This window comes from Ammodytes marinus, assembly GCF_949987685.1.
Source record: "Ammodytes marinus genome assembly, chromosome: 20".
NCBI classification, from domain to species: domain Eukaryota; kingdom Metazoa; phylum Chordata; class Actinopteri; order Uranoscopiformes; family Ammodytidae; genus Ammodytes; species Ammodytes marinus.
This window is the reverse complement of record NC_137224.1, coordinates 18,840,126-18,861,542: the sequence shown is the minus strand read 5'-3', so window position 1 is coordinate 18,861,542 and position 21,417 is coordinate 18,840,126. Positions and strand designations below refer to the sequence as shown.

Sequence of the window (21,417 nt, the reverse complement as noted above, 5' to 3'; positions counted from 1 at the left end):
AAGGGTTCTTATAACAGTCATTTGAAAGTCTGCCAGCTCCAGAGAGAAAGACTTTGCTCTTTTTTATCTATCATGGCTGTTTCTGCTGCAGCAAATGTAACACCAAATAGCTTTTAAAGTAACACTTAAAGCAAGAAAAGAGGTGTCCCGCACTTGTTTCCACTCTTTTTTCTCTCAGAAATAGAACATTACACTACCTGGAAATGAGCCTGCCCGCCAGCCTGGGAGATGCATATTGCCGCTTCGTTACAAACCACAAATGGCTTGAGGAGGCGACATCATTTGAGTGGAAAGATAGACAGGATTTCGTCTAGAAATTGAAGCTTTGCGTCATGCAGAGCTTACATAAGAAGCCCTCACTTAAAGCGTCTCTGAGTAGGAAAAATCGGCTGATTAAGTAAATCAAATCCAAAATCTTTTCTTTTATCTGACTGCGAGGTTGCTCTGGTGAAGATGTCATCGTAAGCTGATGGTCATTTTTACTTTGTTGTTGTCTTATTTCGCTAAAAGCAAATCCGGTCTCTGTGTAATGTTTGTGGAGCCAATAAAACACTCTTAAATGTGGAATTCCCGTTAAAAAAAGGATTTTTAATTAGAGCTCGGGACTGGGCCTGATCGGTGGGAGAGTGAGCTGTGGAGAGTAGGAAGAATAAAGGGGAGGAATCAACTGATAATAAAAGAAAGGGTGGAGAGAAAATGGAGGCAGGGCAGGAGAAAATGAATAACGGGGTGATGATTAGGAAGAAGAAAAAGACCAAGGTTACAGTTGTATTTGATAGTCATGTTGTTGACTGTAGACTACAGTATTGAGCGTTACTAAGCCACTGAAGCATTTGCTAATGAATATAACAACACACCGCTTAAATAGCTAAAATTACTTTGGAAGTGCCCTTTAACAAGTTGGAAAAAGTATCACCAACACATTCTAACATCAAAACTGACTTTTCTCAATGTGTCAGGGGGATTGGAAAAACATCCCTAGAGAGCTTTCCGTACTCAGTGAACTCACATTTTCTCTCCACATTCAAACCAAATTCTTAACTGGGGCTTTCTGATACAAAGGCTCTGGGCATTAAAACTAAACCATGTGGCTGGTCTGAGATGAAGAGAGGATTTTTACACACACGAACAACTCCTCTCGAAGCTACATGGATGTGTCCGGGAGCGAGCTGCGGTTCTGCTTTCTATCCCATTTATTGCGTCTAATGTGAAGCAGGTGTGAGTGCGAGGCTATGGCTTAACGGGAGACGGGCCAACGGAGGTGTTAGCCAGCGCAGCAACACCAGGACTGAATAAGATAGAGAGACAGGGATGGAGGTGGGGAAATGGGGATGACTAATGGGTACAGATGACTAAGCATTTTCAAAAGACTTTTAAAATCCGGCCAGTTTGTCATTTCACTGAAAAATCTGCAGCCGTCACCTAAAAATGATGAGCCTTCTTCGGTCTTTGGCCTCTGCCTAAGTCCTTGATAAAAAAAATTACTACAGTCATAGATCTGTCGGCAATTATTAGTGAACCCTCTTGGAAAGCTACTTTACGTTACGTCTAGGCCTAATCCAAATTGCCTGCTGAACTCAACACAATCTCAAAAAGACAGAAAGCTAATTCAAAAAATATGGGAAAACCATGACGGACTAATGAGGATGGAGGGGAAGGGTGAAAGGAGAAAGGAAAAAAGGAGTGGGTGATGCGGCTATGGGTCACCACAGGTATAAAACACTGCAGGAGGGACGGACTGGTGCCAGAAGATGTAGTGCAGGGGAAGTGAGTGCGAGTGGGTGTGGGTGAAACTTTTGATGAAAGGCAATATTTCAATGGTGCACCGCTGAGGTACTCACATGATCCCCGGGTTGGGGTCGCATCAGGGAGACCTGGTCATACCCGCGGCGAAACAGAGCCAAGATCGCATCCAGTTTACCCTGAGCAGGAGAGGAGAGAGGGAGAGTTTTAACAGCTGGACACATCTGGACACCGGACCATTTCAAACTGCAATTCACAATCTAATAAAATCCTATTAATACTGATTCTACTGTATCAGTGAACCCTTCTGGGTCTGTGGTCCTCAGCCATGTTCCTCAAAAGCTCCCAAAAGTGTGGTTATGTGGTTATGAATGAATTTGCGTTTCAACTACAAACTGTTTTCAAAGTATGAATGTTTTCTCATATTTGGAGAGTTTCTAGTCACACCGGGGACCCATATTAATGTTGGAAAAACATGAAAAAATGCACAGTGGGTGACCTTTAGGTAAAAAGAAGGAAATTATCCTTCCTGACATACGTTGTAAGATGATGCTGTCTAAAAATGTGCAGTGTCCTGAGCCTCGATGGCTCGTACTCAAGAGGAAGGAAGTCGATATCTTAAAGTAACCACAACCAATTATAGGATCTTCAGGTGTAGAAGTACAGAACTGCATGTGTACAATTTCACTCTGAATCACTGCAGTGCTGTTTTTAGACCTGAGTCATTTAGAAAATACAGCTTTTAAGGCAATAAGGTAGCAGTGTACACAGTGTCTACAGATAACAGTTAGTACTGCTACTGTATGAAAGGCCAGTGTTGCTGCACAGAGCGGTATTGTAGTGAGTGATTAAAGCAAAAACAGCACCGACGCCAAGTCTCATAATGTCTCTCTGTCTGGAGAATATCTTACTTAGGCCTTGTGGGCACATTGGAAGTTGGGGGATTTTAAAGCCTTTGCATCTAATGATACATACGTTTGGCCAGAACAGGCTTATTTTTCCCTTCTGTCTCGTTAAAAATTCTCTGCTTCAGTCATAGTGTTAATGACTGCTCTCTAAACAAGGCAGGTATTTCACGTTCCTGGACAGCAAGATGCACACGTCTGCGTTTTGTTGCTTCTCTGCATAATATAAGTCTACTTGATGCTGACATCGTTGAGCCACATTTGCTCGGTGGTCCTGAGGGAAACTGAGTCAGTGTTTACCTGGATGGGCGTGTACCACTTCCGGTCCTGGGGCGCCTTCTTGTTGTTGGCTTTCTTAGGTTTGGGCTCGAAGGGTTCGTACTCCTGCTCCGGCATTTTCACCACGGCGTTCTTCGGCTTCTCCAGCTTGGCCCCCTCCTCGGTCGAGCCCTTGCCTCCCCAACGCACCTACAGACATTACACAGTACATGAATACAACACGGTAGAAATCGTCTAAAGCTGTATTTATTCCATCCTGGTATAGCATTATGGATGTTTTTTTTCCCCTCGTCTAGTCACCTCCATCCGCTTGATCCCTCCGATGCCTCTGCCTCCGTAATATGAGGCATCCACAGTGGGCCACTTCTTCTTGGGCAGGCCGTCTTCGTCATCCGACTCCTGAAACACAAATCATTACAGATAGCTGAATTTCATCTTATATACAGTACACTTTCTAAGCCACAGAAACAGAAGCTGTTGGCATGAACTTTGAGATACTGACTACAAGTGCTAGGTTTCAGTAGATACTATCAACTAAGCTGTGATCTGTACATAAGGGACGAGTACATTAGTGTAATGGAAACAGATTTGGCGAATATACTGTATCATGATGGACATGGAGCAAAACTTAAACAACAGACCATTTCAGTTAAAATTGGCACTACATGATAATGGAAATCCGGCCTATCATGCAAATCAATCAACTATTCTATATTTGTATTATTCACTGAGATTGTTGTGTGTTTAGCTCATTGTGACTGTTCTATGAGTATCAGACACACATTCTCCAACAGACTTGGTTTGTACTGTGTGTGTGTGTGTGTGTGTGTGTGTGTGTGTGTGTGTGTGTGTGTGTGTGTGTGTGTGTGTGTGTGTGTGTGTGTGTGTGTGTGTGTTGACTCACAGGCTCAGGGGGAGGTGGTGGAAGTGGCTCTTTGATCACCTGTCGGAAGAATACGAGAGTTTTACAAAAACACACTAATCCCATCAGTCTCAGAGGACCCCTTAATCTTTCTTTTACGGGTCTTTTTCGGCAGGACCCCTTAGGGTGCTTATTGTGCCCTTTGGAGTTCAGACCAAAACCCCCCTTGAAGCTCTGGATAATTGTTGCTTTTTAAAAAGGCCCACTTCCTGAATGTAGTGTGAGTTTCTTACCACAGTGCAGCAGAGAGGCCAGAACCACCACATGAAGAGCATGGCAAACAAGAGGAACAACACCAGCAGGGTGATCAGGAGAATGGTGCCGTCAAACTGGGGAGCAGACGCACACAAGACCAGCACATTACTACCACATGGAACTGTGACTGTACAAGCACTCACTTCCTCCCAAATGTATACCCGTCTGGATGGAGATGTAATTCATAACAATAGCAGAAATAATGGCGGTGAAGCATAGGCATGCTTCTATGATGGATTCCTAAAGAAGCCTTCACACTTGTTTTCTTTCTGTGTCATCTCTGCCACTGTAAATATTCATGTTTTTGTTTTTCTGGATGACAGTGGTTGGTTAGGGTAATGCGTAACGTGTGATCCCTGACTGTTGCTTTGCTCACTTTGAGCCAGGCAGGCGTCGGTGAGCCAAACATGGTTCCAATTACAGACCGCAGATGAGGATCACATGTGGCCAGACTTTCCTCTATCTATCTTGGGGCAAAGACGTATGGTGGGGGGGGGGGGGGGGCGGGGGGGGGGTTAACTGAACTCAGCAGTGGGGTCCCTCTGAGAGAGAACATCACTGGAACCTAATGGCTATTTCTTAGAACTCGCCTGATCCGACGGTTTTCTATAATTTTGAACAGCTGACAAGCAGCATTTGTGAAGTAATGGTTCATATTTCCAGTGACCACATCTGCATCTTGTCACTCTTGCGCATGCAATGCGTGTGTTTTCCCCGTGCCGAATGGGCATATTTTGTGGAGTGACTACAAAGGCTGCTCAATGTGGCACTTTGGGAGGATTTGAGGAGGGGTTTGCAGGGGTTTGTTTGGAGTTTGTTTTTGTTCTTGATCTATCCACAGACTTAAGCTTGCATGTTGTTTACTGCGCCAGGCCTTTACCCATCTCAAGTTAGCCACTTGCCGTGCCTCCTTAAGCCTGGTGTGACTTCATCCTATATGGTTTAGTTTAGTGGCGAGAAGCGGCTAATTGCAATGGTATGTCTAATTGAGCTCTGTATATCATGAGCCACGACACAGCCGTTTACAGTATTTTCATGAATTTTATGATGTCACATGGACCGAGGGAGAACAGCTTTAAAGAGAATGGTGGTTTTTGGCTGGGGGGAGTCTGCTGTGGCTTCGGTCCATATGATCCAACATACGTCTTCCATTTTGTTCAATTGCTTTAAATGGTCTTAAATTGCATCTTGTTTAATCTGGGATTGAAGGGAATGAGGCTCCATTCTGTGTCACACTGACACAGCCATATGCTTTCCCACACCTGGGAGCCACGGCAGCCTCCAAATAGCTCCAACCGTGGAGTAAACGCTCTTGACTGTCACACGATGCTTCTCTTTCACATTCAGATTGAACCAGTCACGAACTCTCTTCCCTTAACCTTTTGTCTCCTGTTCGGAGGGAGATTTTTTTGGGGGTGGGGGTGGACTGCTACTACAAACCCCTGTGGTTTGGCTCCCCGAAAAAAGCAGGGGGAATAACAAAATTGCAGAAGGGAAGATGAAAGACATAAAAGAGGTAGGGAAACTCACTGGAGAGAAGTAAACATTAGACTTTTAGGAAGATAGATGGTGTTGGAGAGGACAGAAGAAGAAGGAAGGAAGGATAGTGGAAACCCAAATGCAATAGAGGAAGAAAAGGGAAACCTAATTTATTATAACACATACAAAATCTTAATCGTCATTACATTTTTTAAGTCGAGAGGCTCCAAAATATTAAATTGAAATGAAAACAGTTGTCATAGTCAGTTTAAAAGGGGAAGAGCACTGGTATAAACTGTACAGACTGTTGGAGACAAATTATACAATAACAAGAGTTTTTGATTGATACTTTGATAGGATTGTACAATGAATAAAGTGCAGTAGCCTACTAGTTTTTAGAGGATTCATGAGCATTGAGAGGAGCTGCCACTTACACACTCTGTGGTGGTGATGTGCACGTTGCTGCTGATGAAGGATAGACCGTCGTTCATGCTCACTTGGAGATAAATTACTCTGAAAAACAAACAGACACACACACACACACACACAAACACACACACACACACACACACACACACACACACACACACACACACACACACACACACACACACACACACGGGACAAGTTAGTTCGTTAGTTATATACTGTAATGTGTTGCTTCTTCAGATCCCCGAACTGACAGGAAGCCACAAAGAGACATGACTTCGAGAGGATTTTCAAGCTAAGAACAAAGGAATGTGTCTAGGCTAATGCTGACATTCAGCCTTCCCCTCTTAGGTTACATAAACTGGGATCAGATGAGTTATTACACCCAAATCTCTTAACTTGGCAAGCAACACTATGTCCAATAAAGCAGCTTGGTGAGTGCGTTCTGTTTACGAGGCCTGTTTTTACTTGTAATTGAGCAATTTAAACCTGAATGAAGCAAAAACAAGTTTTTCCATCGTGGTTAAAACTGGTTAGAAACAACACAAACTCTAGGTGTGATCATGTGACCCACAGAGCCACACAGCAGGCCCTGAGGCTGAGGGCTGTTGGATAGATGAATATTTAAAAAAGAAAAGAAAAAAAAAAAAAAAAAAAAAAAAAGACAACCTGCGAGCTGAGATTTTGTTTTTATGGTTCTGGGCAAGTTGCGTGTTTTTCCACAAGACATGACACCACACTAATGGCACTCTCAGGAATGAGAACAATCTCTGCCACATGTCTTTATATAAATATAGTCTGTGATCTCAACACTCTCAAGCTAGACAAAATCTTCTCCTTTATTGAGGGTCAAATGCAGCAATGTAAAATGTCTTTGTTGAATTCAACAATGGACACACTCTTTGTCAAAACACACTTCTGCCTATCCTCTGGCCCAAAACCTGTAAGATTCATGGAACTGCAAGAGTCTCTCCTTATGATTTGAATCCCTTTCCTCTTCTTCAGTGAGGAAAACAATTCCGAGAATTTCATGTGACCCCCATTGGCCTCTTTTGGAGTCTGTTGTCGTTCAAAACATGTGGATGAAAGGCGTGCATTTTAAACCCCCACCCGCCCACCCCTCCAGTTCTTATTCCATACAGGCTCAGGTGGATGTGTATAGGGTCTGGCAGCTGGAAAGCAGACAATTTGACCGATAAACCTATCTCTACTCTTGACTCACAGATCTGTCCGTCTGAGTTTAAAGAGAGAGGAGGGTGGAGGGAGTGAAGAGTTGTGTTGGGGGGTGGGGGTTCATGATCAACAGCATATGTACCTTGCTGACATACAGCTGGACTAAGGGACTCAAACTTCAAAATGGTGTTAAAAGGGGCAGTTTGTGTACATGTTTTTGATGTGAGTAGTTACATCCAGTGTGGACAACAACTACAATGTATATACTGAGATTAGGCCACTATGAACAGAGTTTGGTATGAATGGCATGAATAAAATAGGAGTGAAAAAAAAACATTGCGAAGAATTTTGCGATGGATTTGAGGTAATTTGATACCAATGCAGGCCCAGCATTAAATGAATACCACAGTGGACCAAAAATATTGTTGCAATATAAAGTGATCGGGTCATGGCCGCGATTTGAAGCCAAAACCAACAATGTGTTTTTCTGAACTTCCTTCCCCCGTCTGTGTCACTCAGCTTCATGAACACTCTCTCCCTACTGAAGACATGAATATTTCAAATCCACAAATGTTTACTTTTGTTTTTAGTGATTTCCTTCGACAGCTGCATACAGTAGTTTCAAGCAGACTCTATCCAAAAAGAAGTAAGTACATTTGTTGGGGACTATTTTCAGTGGTGGAATGATATATTTTGTTCTGTAGTGAGTATTTATGGTATGTGAATGGGAGATTAATATATAAACTACAGTGCCCAGGTCCTATGTAATTTTTTACTGAATATTTCAGTCAGAAAAAAGCCCCAGATCCTGGTAAATCTCTGTTAACATACTTAAACTGGTGGCCTGGAAAATTGATTTTTCTCTTCAACTGTATAACCAATCATAGACCACACGATGTCATGTTCGGATATGCAGAGAGACAATTCTACAGCTGAACTATCAGACAATAGACCAACCAACATGCAATGCAACAATGACGTGTTTTTGGAGTAATTTCAGTAATTGAGTAAAAGTAAGTCCACTGATAAGTTAGTTGGGGCATTAATGGAGGGGTCTGTACGATCCCTTCTGAAGGCTTGTTCCACCCTGCCGAGAAGAAGGCTGCACATAAACACACATGGCCTCACACTTGAAAGACCAGGCTAGCTGCTACATGGCTTTGATCAAGCAACAACTGGACAAGGAGACTGTTGACAGATAGTGGAAGACTGACACGACATGGAGGAGGGAGTTTCCTGTGTGTCAGAGACAAATAAAAGACAGATACGGAGAGAGAAATGGACCAATGGGCAGACAGAGGAGATGTGTGGGGGGGGGGGGCCTGCTGTAAGCCACTGATGAAAAGAGGCCACCATGGCACTGCAAGCAGAGGCAGAGGTGGAGAGAATATGGAGGGGGGAGGGGGAGAAAGATAAGTTTGGGTATAGGAAAGTCAGGAGGTTAAGTGTAGCAGGGGCATGGAAAGTTTAGAAGCGAACTCGCTCGGGGCAAGACCAGAACAAATATACAAAGGAACTTTAAGGGAAGCAACGGCACACAAATTACCCTCACTTTTACGACCCTTTGGCCAAATGAATCGATTGAAGCTTCATCAGTCATCAGTCCAGTTAAAGTAAATCTTTCCCCATAGCTGCAGCACTTTAAGTCAAGCTCTCTCTCTCTCTCTCGTTCCACCTCACTGCCAGTCCAAATACTAACTGTAAATTGGCCTCTATGGGAGAATAACATGAAGGAATTTGAATCATAAGCGTTGAAGTATGCTTTCACCAACACAGCACTTATCCACAATTATCATCTAAGGTCACAAAAGAAGTGTGAAAAGAGTCAAAAGTTGGTGGACAGGCCTCGTCTCTTTGTTTCTCCATAAAATGTAATGTTTAAACTAGCTCTTCCATGGCCTGTTGGGATTTGCTTCCCGCAAAGACTTAGCTTAGAGAGAGGTTTGTGGATTGTTGATTTTGGAATATGGCTGGGCTCTAAAAAGAGAATACTATGTGGCCAGCTGATACAGTGGGTCTCTCTCTCTGTGGCTATAGTGTTACACCAGAAAATGGTGTGACTGTCGTGTGGTGAACGAAAAAAAAAACCCTCAGTTGTCTTACTTTTCACATTCCGCCTCCCTGAGCCTGAGAACACTGAAGTGATTGAGACAGGCTGTATTTCTAATGCGTGTGTCAATAGACCTGACCCTGAACTAACAAAGACAAAGCACTATAGTCAGATCTTGTCCCACCTATCTCTAGTCTGAAGCCAGCGGTGTAGTTTAACTGCAGAAAACTGCTAAATTGGTAAAATGACAGGCTGTCAAACAAAGAAACTTTATCTATCTATCTATCTATCTATCTATCTATCTATCTATCTATCTATCTATCTATCTATCTATCTATCTATCTATCTATCTATCTATCTATCTATCTATCTATCTATCTATCTATCTATCTATCTATCTATCTATCTATCTATCTATCTATCTATCTATCTGTCTATCTGTCTATCTGTCTATCTGTCTGTCTGTCTGTCTGTCTGTCTGTCTGTCTGTCTGTCTGTCTGTCTGTCTGTCTGTCTGTCTGTCTGTCTGTCTGTCTGTCTGTCTATCTATCTATCTATCTAGTAAGTCCAGTTTCTTGTCTCGACTCATAAGTGTCTATGTCAGTCAAAACCCAATTTTCTCCGGTTGTGTTCACTGCTCTGTTCTAATTCAGGACAGAAGTAGGACAAATGCATGAAGGCTTTACCACTGCATGTGCTGGCACAGCTACAGAGCCCCGAGCCCCCCTATATTTTTTCTGAGCTGCAGTGGGATCTCAGAAAAAAGAGGAATGCGGCCACGGATAGGGATCGTAAAAAAGAGCTAATGTATGGCAGGCTTTTTATGGTCTGACCCGTACACACGCATATATAAATACATACGTGTGTGTCTCACTGGGTTTGAAGGCAAAGAACGAGATTTGAGATGCATATGGATTCACTAAGTTTGAAATAAAGGCCGAGTAACTTTCCTTTGAGAGAATTGAAAGAACTAAAAAAAAATCATCAAAAAGAGGAACTTACTTCCCAACCTCATCGATGACAGGAGCTGGACACAGTAAGAATGTATCTTCTACACCGGCCGGCTTTTCATCTTGGAGGAAAAATGAACATATTTTGATAAATATACGTTTATGTGTATTACTGTAAACTATAGACACTGAACAGACAGGGCACTTGTTAAGGTGAAACAGCTTATACGTTTGACCTAATATGATTAAGAAAACAAATTCTATACTGATTTGTACATTTGAATTTAGCCATGCCATAAAAGCATACAGTATATACAATAGGATTTCTTCTCGTGAGGAAGTGTGTATGGCTTAAAGACTGAAAATGAGCCTAACAGAGGAGCCCGATATAAAGCTTGTTCTGCAGACATAGTGTAGGTGTACTCACTGACTGTGACCGTATCGTTGATCTTGAAGCTGCAGAGCACCTGGTCGATGTTCCTGGCGTGCAGGAAACCGTTTCCTCTCACCACCACTTGGAAAGAATCTAGTTACACAGCACACACATTGATATTTTTACTCTTTGCCAAGCAAAATGACATTTTACACTGTATGTATTTCCCATTTCCATGTTCAAGCCTACGCAGTTATATTGCCCACCCCATGTGGTAAGAAGGGCAGCATTTGAACTCTCAGTGGCTTCCTCCAGCAGTAATTCAGTTTATTTGCCCGTGTGAGAACAATGACATTCGAACTGTGTACCCCCACATCTGGAAATATGGGGCTAAGTCCTCAACTCTTAAGAAGTGCAGCCTGGTTCTATGTGTATTAGCTAAAGAAAAATGCACATTACTACATTCATTGATTATGTTTTCATATTTAAATACCTATGTATACATTATATGGGTATCTATGTACATCATATAATTGAATACATCTGAATATGTATTTATTTATATTCTTATTTCCCTATTTTCCTATAATTTACTCTAGGTTTTGTTTGTCATCAAAGTTATTGTCACTGATAAATGATCGTTTTTAAAAAGTGACGTTATACCCGTATGCTGAGTGAGTTACAGTTAAAGAGAAACACATTCGTTTTGTCCCAAATCTCCACTCTGGAAGATTGAAAGGTTGTCGAAATGTTGTCCACTAAACAGGCAATCTAGTTGTCTCTAATAAGCCACGTGACTTGAATTTACGAGCCCTAATTTACTGCTTATTTGGCACGGGGAATCTGAATAAACAAAATACAACAGAGTCAGCCTTTTTTCACGCCACATTTAAGCCCCTCAGCACATGACTGAGTTATAATTGTTGGCCATTAACTTCAATGGTTGCAATGTTGCCTTTAGTCGAAGGAAAATAGGCAGTTATAACTGTATGAAGATGAGGCTGAACCTGCAGGGCTTAACTGAATACTACTATAGCACTGACTGCGGCATCAGACCAGCGGATACTATTCGGTTTCATGTGGAATATTTTTTTTCTCTTGAAGGGTGAAAGTATTTTACTGCTTAATAAAAAGACGAGCGCAGATGTGAAGAATGGTAAAACGTCTCTCTGCTTTTGCCAAAAGTGTTTAATCAACCCTCGCTCTTTGCCTTTTGATGTCCATTTAAATCCAGCTTTTACTTTCATAATCTCTCTGTTGGCAGGATGCTAGATGCTGTTGTCTTCTTTACATTTCAGCTGTAGCCCATTTCACCACTGCAGCTCTGTCACACTCAATCCTTTTAATGAGACCATATGATATTATTCACGTCACCGCCAGATCCCAGTGGATTTCCTGGTGACCTGTTATGCCCATATTCGGTCGCGTTTCAGTCTGGGATTGTCATTACTGAGGTGAGAGGAGGGGAGAGGGCGCACCCAAAAATACAATTAACACTGTTGAAGTCGCGATGGGAGGCTGCCACCCGTGTGACTCAGGAGACAACCACCACAGTTTGTGAGAGTGTCAGTGTGTGCGAGTGTGTGTTCTTAGCTCCCTACCTCCTGCGCAAACACTGGACGGCTCCGCTGCCAAAATCTCAATGCAAGATTTCTTGATGATCTGGAGGAGAAACGAGGAGAAAAAAGACTGCTATTTAGTTCCACACTTATACTGATGCTGGCCTGTTTGTTACAGGCAGCTCTGTCTAATGTTACTGTTATAAAAATACTGGAGTCAAGAGCTTAATAAAAAATGCACTTCAGCTTTCTAAGAACTTAGTCGTTGTCTAAATCATACTGGATCATTATATGTCTCACTTTCCACTTCTTGCCAATGCATACTTGGAACACGATGGTCAATGTGCTGCTATACTTTACTCACATCTTTTCCATGTAGGGGAGCAGTTTCAGTAATTTTCCGAAAGCCGATAATCCCATTTCACACAGTGATTTACCAGGGATGTGAGAAGGGAGCCGGGGTTTGAATTTCTCTCCCAAGCTGCACAACTATTTCCGTTGCATTCTGTACAACACTGAACATCTTTCAGGACAAGCTATCTGACAATGTGTGGGGTTATATGTAATTTGGGAAGCTTGATAGGCAGAGAAAGAATATCTAGGCGGACGGGGATTGGCAAACGGAAATTATATATATATATTATACACGTACTGTATAAAATAATATAAACCCTTCACGATACCAATAGACGTATACGCTTCTCTCATGAGAAACACAAGTTGAAGTGGGCTTACCTTGTCCGTACTGCACTCTCTTAATATGTGATTGTGTACATAAAGACTTACAGTCAGGGCTATAAATCAGTGTTACTTCTCAACCCCTTGCATTTTGAAAACCAATATAGGGACTTCATTTACTGTAAAGGCTAATGAGGAAGAAACCTTCTAAATATACTCCTGTCACTGCAATAGGTTTAGTTTCCTGTGTTTTCTAAAGTCAGTCCTGCCTCCTCCTAAGGGAGCAATACATGCTCACTGTCCTAATGGAAGACAGACTGAAGATAAATAGATGAATGTGGACGTTGTGAGCCTGAGCTCAAGGAGTGCTTCCCTCGGCGGAGACAAGTTTATTTACCGAATCAATGACTCCCCGGAGGGCGTGGAAGCCGCCCAACACAGGAAACACATGCTCAATGGTGTCTGCAATGGTGGCCAGCTATAAGGGGAGAGGGGTAGACATACAAGGTGGGGATTGAAGCAAAAATAGGAGAACAATTAGATTACTATATCAAATTAGACTTACTTTCCAAAAAGGACATTCAGAGGTGGATGATATTTGATATTTCACAACAAGCCCAAATTGGCCTCAAATGTACTAGTGTAAGCCAATTCCAGAAACTGTGGACAGGAAAGATCCTTGCAGTGAGAGTTTGAACTTTACGATTTGGACTCAACATACTGTGAAACCAGGGAATCCTGTTCACAGCAATGATCGCAATGTTTCCACGATCAGGTATTGGGTCCATTTATAATAAACCAAATGGAGCTTGAACTAAACTAACCCGTGAGTGAGTTACTGAAACCTTTAGCTCTCACATGTCCATCATATTAAATACAGGAACAAGATTCATCCTCTTCATCATAATGTTGAAGCTAATTGTCGAGTGTCGTTCCAGTTTCCGACGTTTTCTCCAGTCCAGCGTCCTGTGTTGGCATCCGTATAGGCCTGAGAGGCAGCTCGGGGGAGGGTTAAAAATCATCCACTTTAGAGTTCAGGAAAATTTTAAATTATGGGTTAGCCAAATTGCACAGGGGCCACTGGATGCAAACTATGCAACATGGAGGTAAAAGCATTTTGGATGTGTCCACAACTCTGGATTCCTGAGCACATGTGGTATACAGTTCCTGCATGGTAAACTGCTACCAGATTTGAAAGATAAGTCACAATGAATTAAAAACTGGCCAAAATATAACCTAGAGTTATTGCATGGTCGAGGGCATTACCTGTGTCTCGTTGAAGTCTTTGACACCAACACAGTACACCATGGCTCCCAGAGACCTGGATCTCTCTGCCTGTTGGAAGGAAGAGGAAATAAATGAATCGCTTACATGAAAAAAAAAATGGTTGTCAAGTTATAGGAGAATCGGCCTCGGTGCAAAATGGCTACCTCTTGCTGGGCTGAGTCGAGCTGCTGTTCCTGCAGCTCTCCGTCCGTCAGCGCAATAATCACGCTGGCTGTGCCTGGAAGGAACACACACAAGACACATAGCTATAACCTCTACATAATCCATAACTTAGCTCCAGGTACGTTTTTCATGCAGGATGAGTTTTTTGACACTTACCGAGGTTCTCATGGTATATCTGCTCGTTGGCCTTCAAAGGAGAGGACATTTTCAAGGTCAGATTGTCAGTGTTTTGCATTTAAACTATTATTTACATACTGTACATTACAAGAAAAATGATTACCAATAGGGCTTACCCTTTGCAATCCAAGGTGCATGAATGTGTCTCCACCAGGAATCTCCCTTTTAAGAGCATTCAGCCCCTTTTTGATGTCCACCCTGCAAAGATGAAAGAATCAAGATAGTGGTTGTTCTTAATGAGGATACATTTAAACATCTCAGCCGCTGTGGGAATGAATCCATCTCGCTAAATTGCTTATGTTTTGCCTTTGTGTTATTTCTCTCTTCACTTAAACTGATTCTGTCATTTTTAATTCGCATGAGAACGAAGACTTAACCGGAGACACCTCCATTAGGAATCATAATAGCGGGTTTCATCACCCATGTACAACACTCTCTCACACGATAGGAACGAATTGAGTTTTGGTGAAACAACAGAGAGCATCTGCTTTCACTCTGGTTCAACAGTTTGAGTTTATTCTACGGCTGATTGTTTCTCTTGTGCAAGAAGAGCATTCCACGCTCCAATAACATTCATCATTTCAAATCCAATTTCAGCTTAGATTAGTCAATTGCAGTTGATTCATTTAATTGAAACACTGTGTTGATCAACAGACGTTAACTGAATTTTACCTGTTTTCCGTCAGCTTCATGATGACGGATGCTCTGGAGGAGAACGTAATGAAGGACATCCTCAGCATGGGACTGGAAAAGAAAGATTTTTTTTTTTTAGTAACATCACTCAGCAGCCCACACTGTTGGCCACCTTGGTTTGTGCAGCGCCAAACTCCCCACGGATAAACCAATTTACTGATGGTTACTGCCAAAGACATCATCTGAATACTCATCAACGTCATCTGAGATTCATCAGAAAAAAATAATCACAATAATGAGTTCAAGAAGCCATTGCGACATGTTGTTTACATATTGTTTCCCCAAGAAAAACCCCATCAAGAGCTTTAACTTTCCAGGAGATAAAAACTGAAAAAAAATAAAATAAGAATCTCATTGTGGATACATTGCGGATGACTCACTTCTTTTGACGTTCCTCCAACTGGGTGTGTATGAATTGCTTCTTCAATGAAGCCACCAGGGGACCCTAAGCACGAGTTTGTGCCCTGTGAGCAGGATTTGAACCCCTATGTGCGTGACAATGACTAAAATGTTGATACTCAAAACTATTTGAGCTGAATCTTCAGATGTGGGAACGTTTTCGTTTTATGTTTATTGGGCGAAAAAATTATCATATTTAGAAAGGATTTACATGCATGCAAACATACACACATGCGCAGCTGTCTTAAGTGAAAAAATGTGTTTTGTTGCTAGAGAGAAACTAAGTCCAGAAACATTTCTCGTGTTTGTTTGAAACAGATACTCCTTGGAGGGTCGGTTCTTTTGTCATGGCAGAACCAATACTGCTTCAGGTGTTGGTGTGGCTTCCAATCAGAGAGGACTAAACAAAACCACCCCAAAGGTTGGAGTACATTTGTCGTAATATCGCATGTTAATTCTGCTTTTCTTACTGCTTTCTAGATGATAAATGCAGGATGACTCTAAATAAACGTATAGGCTATCTAGTGTGTCTTTGTCTCTTTTAAATATGTCTGTATATAATGTGACATATGTGGAGAATGATTTTTTTTGTTGCTATGTATGTTGAGCGTGTATTTTGGAGATGACAATAAACTGATTCTCATTCTAAATGACCACTACTGATCATCATCTACAAATGACTAAAAGTGATCATGTATACAAAATATGATAATATTCAGGGTTTGGCCCATTGTCAAATATGGAAATCTATTACCAGTCTCTGTGTGGCTCTGGTGCGGAAATATACTTACAGCTTAAACAGTAGCATGGGTTTACCAGCAGATGTTTCACTTAAACATGCACAGTTTGACCGTAGATTAATGCTCACTGAAAAAGATCTTTTTGCGTGTTTGACCCAAGTGGAAACCACTAACAAGGATGCAAATGATTGATTATCACATGGACCTTCACGAGCCAATTCCTTGTTATCCATTGGTTACACTTGACAAATACCCTTTACAGTCTGGGAGTTTAAAAAAAGAATTGATGAGTACTGCAAGATTTTCATTCAAGAGCACTACTATTTTAGTATTAGTATAGTTTTTTTTAATCATTTATCCTACCCTGTGTATCGTGTTATTATAATGGCCATATTTTACTTATACATATTGTTTCACTTTATTAAACAAGATGCACACATGGTTCATGGCCCACACTAATTTTGATGCGCTTTTTGTCAGCCTTGTCCATTAAAAGTATCCAACACTATTGCCCTCCTCTTCCTCTAAAGAGGCTGTAAAACCCAGGCTGATCATATGAATGCAATAGAGACCTCCCAGTCTCCAGTGACTGACACCAGACATAAGCTCAGCCACTCCAGAGACAGAGTGAAACCTTCAGCCTGGATGCTGAGTGACTGAGCACATGGCCAGTTTCAGCGGTATGTATAGGGATAGATTTTTATTGTAACTACCTGGCCAACTGCTATGTAAAGTGTGGGTTTCTCCTCAGTGATATACATCTCCAGGAAGTTGAGTGTACTAGAGGCATCAAGACTGTTTAGGGTCCACAGTGTGCCCCCTTTACAGTCCACCAAAGTATTGCCACTTTTATTAAACATATTGGATGGGCTAATTGTGTAAACATGTATGTTATGACATATGTGTCTTTTACCTTTTGAATTTCTCTGCTAAATTCTCCACAAAGTAGTAGATTTCCTCCCAGTGATTCTTCACACTGCCAGACCTAAGAAAAGAAAAAAGGGAAACGCTTTTTTGAATAAAACACAATTATATGTCTAAAACGAAATTCATCTTTATCATTGTGATAGATACTACAATATCCTAGAAACTATTTCAATCACATTATGAGTTGTAAACAATAGACATGAATACACACACATTGGCTGAAAACATTGGGAATAAAGGAAGCAAGAAATATCTCCAATTAGCTCAGTGCTTTTTATTATACCGTTAGCCTTACCTTCACCGTTAGCATACAAGCAGCCTGGTTAGAAGATGACACAGATTGAAAAATATAATGTCTCTATCTCTGTGACTTACAAAATATTTCTAGAGCAAGAACTCAAACAAAATACCAAGACTTAAGTTATCTATCAGACCCACACTGTCCTCCATATGGTAAAGCAGTTGAACTAGAGAAATACTGCTTTGTTAGCCAAAAAAAGACAGGGGGTAAAATCATTAGCTCTGCAACATTAAGAACAAGCTGTATGTAGTATGGGCAAAACACAACCGTTTTACATGTTTCAGTCACTCTGCCATATGTTTTTGTACAGAAAGTATAGTTCTTTTGTTTATTTATTACAAGTAGAAAGAATATTGCTTGTATTCTGTAGCTACTATTGATAGCTTTCAGGCTATTTATCCTGTTTATCTATCACAAACACAAATTGTAGAATAATTTTAAACAATTAACCTGCACTATAAATAATATACCAGTAAGCCTACTGGTGAGATAAAAGAGGATTTTGGCATGGTGTGGTGTGTAATTTAGCACCCCCCACTGTATCCCCTGAATGTGCCCCTGGGGGCTGAGGAAATAGGTCCTGGTCTCCCCAGGGGAACATCCATAAAACTGGACTATTATTAAGAAAGGAAAAAAAAAAACTCCCTTCGGGTCTACCTTAATTTAATCTGGGCAGACTCTGTGTGTGTGTGTGTGTGTGTGTGTGTGTGTGTGTGTGTGTGTGTGTGTGTGTGTGTGTGTGTGTGTGTGTGTGTGTGTGTGTGTGTGTGTGTGTGTGTTTGTGGCAATATTGTCAAAGTGTGAGCATTGAGGAAGAGGTGCTTCCGGCATGATGTGACCAGTCAGCAGGTCATCCATTCGCTGATGAGTTGGCCAGAGAGATGACACATGGGAAATGAGCTAATTGACTGTGGTAAAACTGAAGCTTCCCTAATATAAAGTGTGAGGCTGACTATATGTTATTCTAGGTGCTTCATACCGGATACAACGGCATTAGACACACTGGACCTGGTCAGCAGTCATGGGTTGTTATTACTCTGTGTGCAGCAAAAGGTCAACACCGATTTCTATCCATGGGGATTAGGTGGATTTCAATTTATTTAACAGTTTCCATTTAATATGCAGTCCACTGGGAGGTCTTTATTTTTTGTTAAGTCCTTATGAATGTGTTTTTATGTGACCAATACCTTAATTTTAACGCTTAGATTGCATACTGTCTATACTCAGAATGTAAGAAAGGAGTTCAACTCAACTGATGCAGGTCTCAACAACAAGTCTTGAAATTGTCAGTCTGAAACAGCGTGTAGGCCTACGGAAGTGAATGGGAACCAGACTAAACACTGATTCTGTTATCCTGCTTTACCTTTGAGTTGCACACTCATGAAGCTGTTTGAGTCATGTGTAGTCATAATAAACTGAAGGGACTTTTTCTTTGCCTATACTATAGGCTTTTCAGAACTTGGGTTGATCGTTGATGGATAATATTTGTTCAGCAAATTAGATTACTATCAACAAAGTGGATTTTCTATACACTGTATTTAGACTCTTTGGATATTGGATGATACAGGAAACAACACAGCCTTTACTGTAATGGGTTGCTTTGGAAAACGGCACCAGTTGCACAGTGACTCATGTTATTTGCCTGTAAAATTGAGTTTCACTGAGGCTATACCCTATGGTGTTTTTATGCAATTGCCTGGCAGCGGAGGGGTGATTATTTGGCCAGGCTGAGGGGGGTGGTTAGTATAGACACGGCCAAGAAATACCAGGGACTTTCCCATCATGCCTCAGTCATTTAAGGCTCTTTACCATGCCAAACAGGACTCTAATGTTTCTGTTTGGTATAGACTTGACAATGTAAGAACAATACTTTGTATTTTTATTCTATTAATCCCCAATTTTCCACATTAAAGAGGGATCAGTAAATATTTTTACTGTTGCATAGCTCATATAATAACTGCATGAGGTGGACAGAGTTGTTGACCAGCGATTACTTTTGCGGATGCAGACCTTTTTGGCATTTAGATCTCATTACAACCAGAGAACTCGGCAGCTTCAATGGGTATGACAGCATACTGAAAACAAACCTTGATTGCTCAAAAGAAGGCAAGTTGCCAAAGAGGAAAGCAACTTTTGGTGTATATACACCAAGGACCTTGAAGAGTTAGTATAGAGCATTGCACCTCTGCCAAAGGTAGAGGTTACGGGTTGGATTCCCTTGGGCCACCCATGCTGGTAAGACCCTGACTCCAAAGACAATAGAAGCATCCACACAAGCATATACAGTACATGTTACATAAGTTTCGGTGTTTTCCCTGGTCTAGTCTGAACAGATACAACCGCTGGTCAACTAAACATCCTACCTAAGCGTTTTCACAGTGTTGATGTTGATTTGATGGTGACATCACTTCTTCCCCCCCACATCAAGGCCTTTACATTCCTGTGAAGCTGACTGAGCAAAGGAAGAGGACAAGACCTTACAAGCTAAACAAAATCTTCCCCCCAAAATATAAAAAGCCTGAGGTTGAGGAGGAGAGGTGTTTAGCTTGGATGTTCAAAAAAAAATTGCAGCGCAAACAGAAATAGTCACAGGCACAAGGACGGCCTCCGACCTGGAAGAATGGCAAGAGCCAAGTTCTTTTGTAAATTGTTCCATTACAGCAACAAATGGGGGGAGAAGGAATCTGGTGAAACATTCGTGCAGCTAATAAGTCCAGTAGAGGTGTGGGAATCTTTTCAGAGTATTTATTTAACATCAGGGTGAATCTAAGGACTCCCACATTTGGTTTCTCAGCTACTTTATCTTTATTTCTGAGCCACAATTGCTCATGTTTGCCTTGGAACGGTTGAATTGTCTGAGGTGGCTACGGTCGTGGGACTGTGGCCTAGCTTGCAGTTTCACTCACCTGTCCAAACAGCATTGGGAAAGGAAGTGGGCCATTTCATTCTGTGAATCTTGATGAATGCATTTTATTCCCATCCTTTGATCTAATATTAATGCTATGAGTTGAGCTCTGAAGTTCAGCGGTTTGGGGTTTGGATACAGAATATATAGAGTATTCCCAAAGGGTGAGGGGCGTCACAATTTGCCGACAAAGTGATCAAGCAGCTGTTTGAAGTCATGTCATAGCAAACGGTCAGAGCCGAGCGACAGTGTTCTCACAATTGGACAGATTCTCTGAGCTAGATGAAAAGCACATGTCTGGCCGGCTGCCACTCCAGGGCTGATAGAAAAAGAAACAAAAGAAAATTAAAGGAAGGAAAGAGGGAAAGATGAAGAGCCTTATCGGTGGGAATATAATACGTACAGCTGACTGGGAATGAGATAATGTGAAGAATCTGTTGGCTCTAGCGCAAGCTTATCTACCAGAGGAAACACGCAGGGTGATGCGGCGATGAATATTTCACCTGTAAGGCCTGCTGCGTGGTGCTTCAGCCACACAAACACAACAACTGCCATCAGAAAACCAAAACAAAGAATAAACAATAGACAAAATCACTGGGTTTACAGTGATCCACACCGCTAATGCTTCAGTTTTTGTTTTAGTTTTTTGTCCAGTTTTGAATAAACCAATGAAAATAAGATTACAAGCTATTTAAAATCAGGCAAAAACCAAGCAGACGAAACATAAACATACAAGTATATAAGCAAAGGACTAAAAACCAAAAGTACATGAGGGCATGAGTATTATGGAGTTCAGAGAACAACATGAAGAGTATAGTGGAGTTCACAACAATGGAGTAGGGTAATGTTTGTGATATTAAAAGGACAAAAGTTGTTTAATAATCTGATGAACATATATATATATATATAAATCAGGAATATGACAGAAACAAGCACAATATCATCAATTTCAAATTTTGAAGTTCTCAATCAGGGAGTTTCCACATCATTAATATGTGTATTTATGCTAATCAAGTATCATGGGACTTAAT

At 41.4% G+C, this 21,417-nt stretch overlaps 1 protein-coding gene across 1 annotated transcript in view; it reads right to left on the bottom strand.

The window, feature by feature from the left end:
- Nucleotides 1-21,417, bottom strand: part of antxr1c (ANTXR cell adhesion molecule 1c) — a 34,680-nt gene that overhangs the window by 5,865 nt on the left and 7,398 nt on the right. The window contains exons 2-17 of the mRNA XM_080048638.1: nt 17,167-17,238; nt 15,094-15,165; nt 14,538-14,619; nt 14,401-14,431; nt 14,226-14,299; nt 14,062-14,130; nt 13,193-13,273; nt 12,160-12,220; nt 10,613-10,711; nt 10,238-10,307; nt 6,018-6,096; nt 4,083-4,178; nt 3,832-3,870; nt 3,228-3,326; nt 2,949-3,116; nt 1,842-1,922 (exon numbers count right to left, since the gene is read on the bottom strand). Coding sequence (XP_079904764.1) covers nt 1,842-1,922; nt 2,949-3,116; nt 3,228-3,326; nt 3,832-3,870; nt 4,083-4,178; nt 6,018-6,096; nt 10,238-10,307; nt 10,613-10,711; nt 12,160-12,220; nt 13,193-13,273; nt 14,062-14,130; nt 14,226-14,299; nt 14,401-14,431; nt 14,538-14,619; nt 15,094-15,165; nt 17,167-17,238 — 1,273 coding nt within the window. The remainder of the gene's footprint in view (nt 1-1,841; nt 1,923-2,948; nt 3,117-3,227; nt 3,327-3,831; nt 3,871-4,082; nt 4,179-6,017; nt 6,097-10,237; nt 10,308-10,612; nt 10,712-12,159; nt 12,221-13,192; nt 13,274-14,061; nt 14,131-14,225; nt 14,300-14,400; nt 14,432-14,537; nt 14,620-15,093; nt 15,166-17,166; nt 17,239-21,417) is intronic.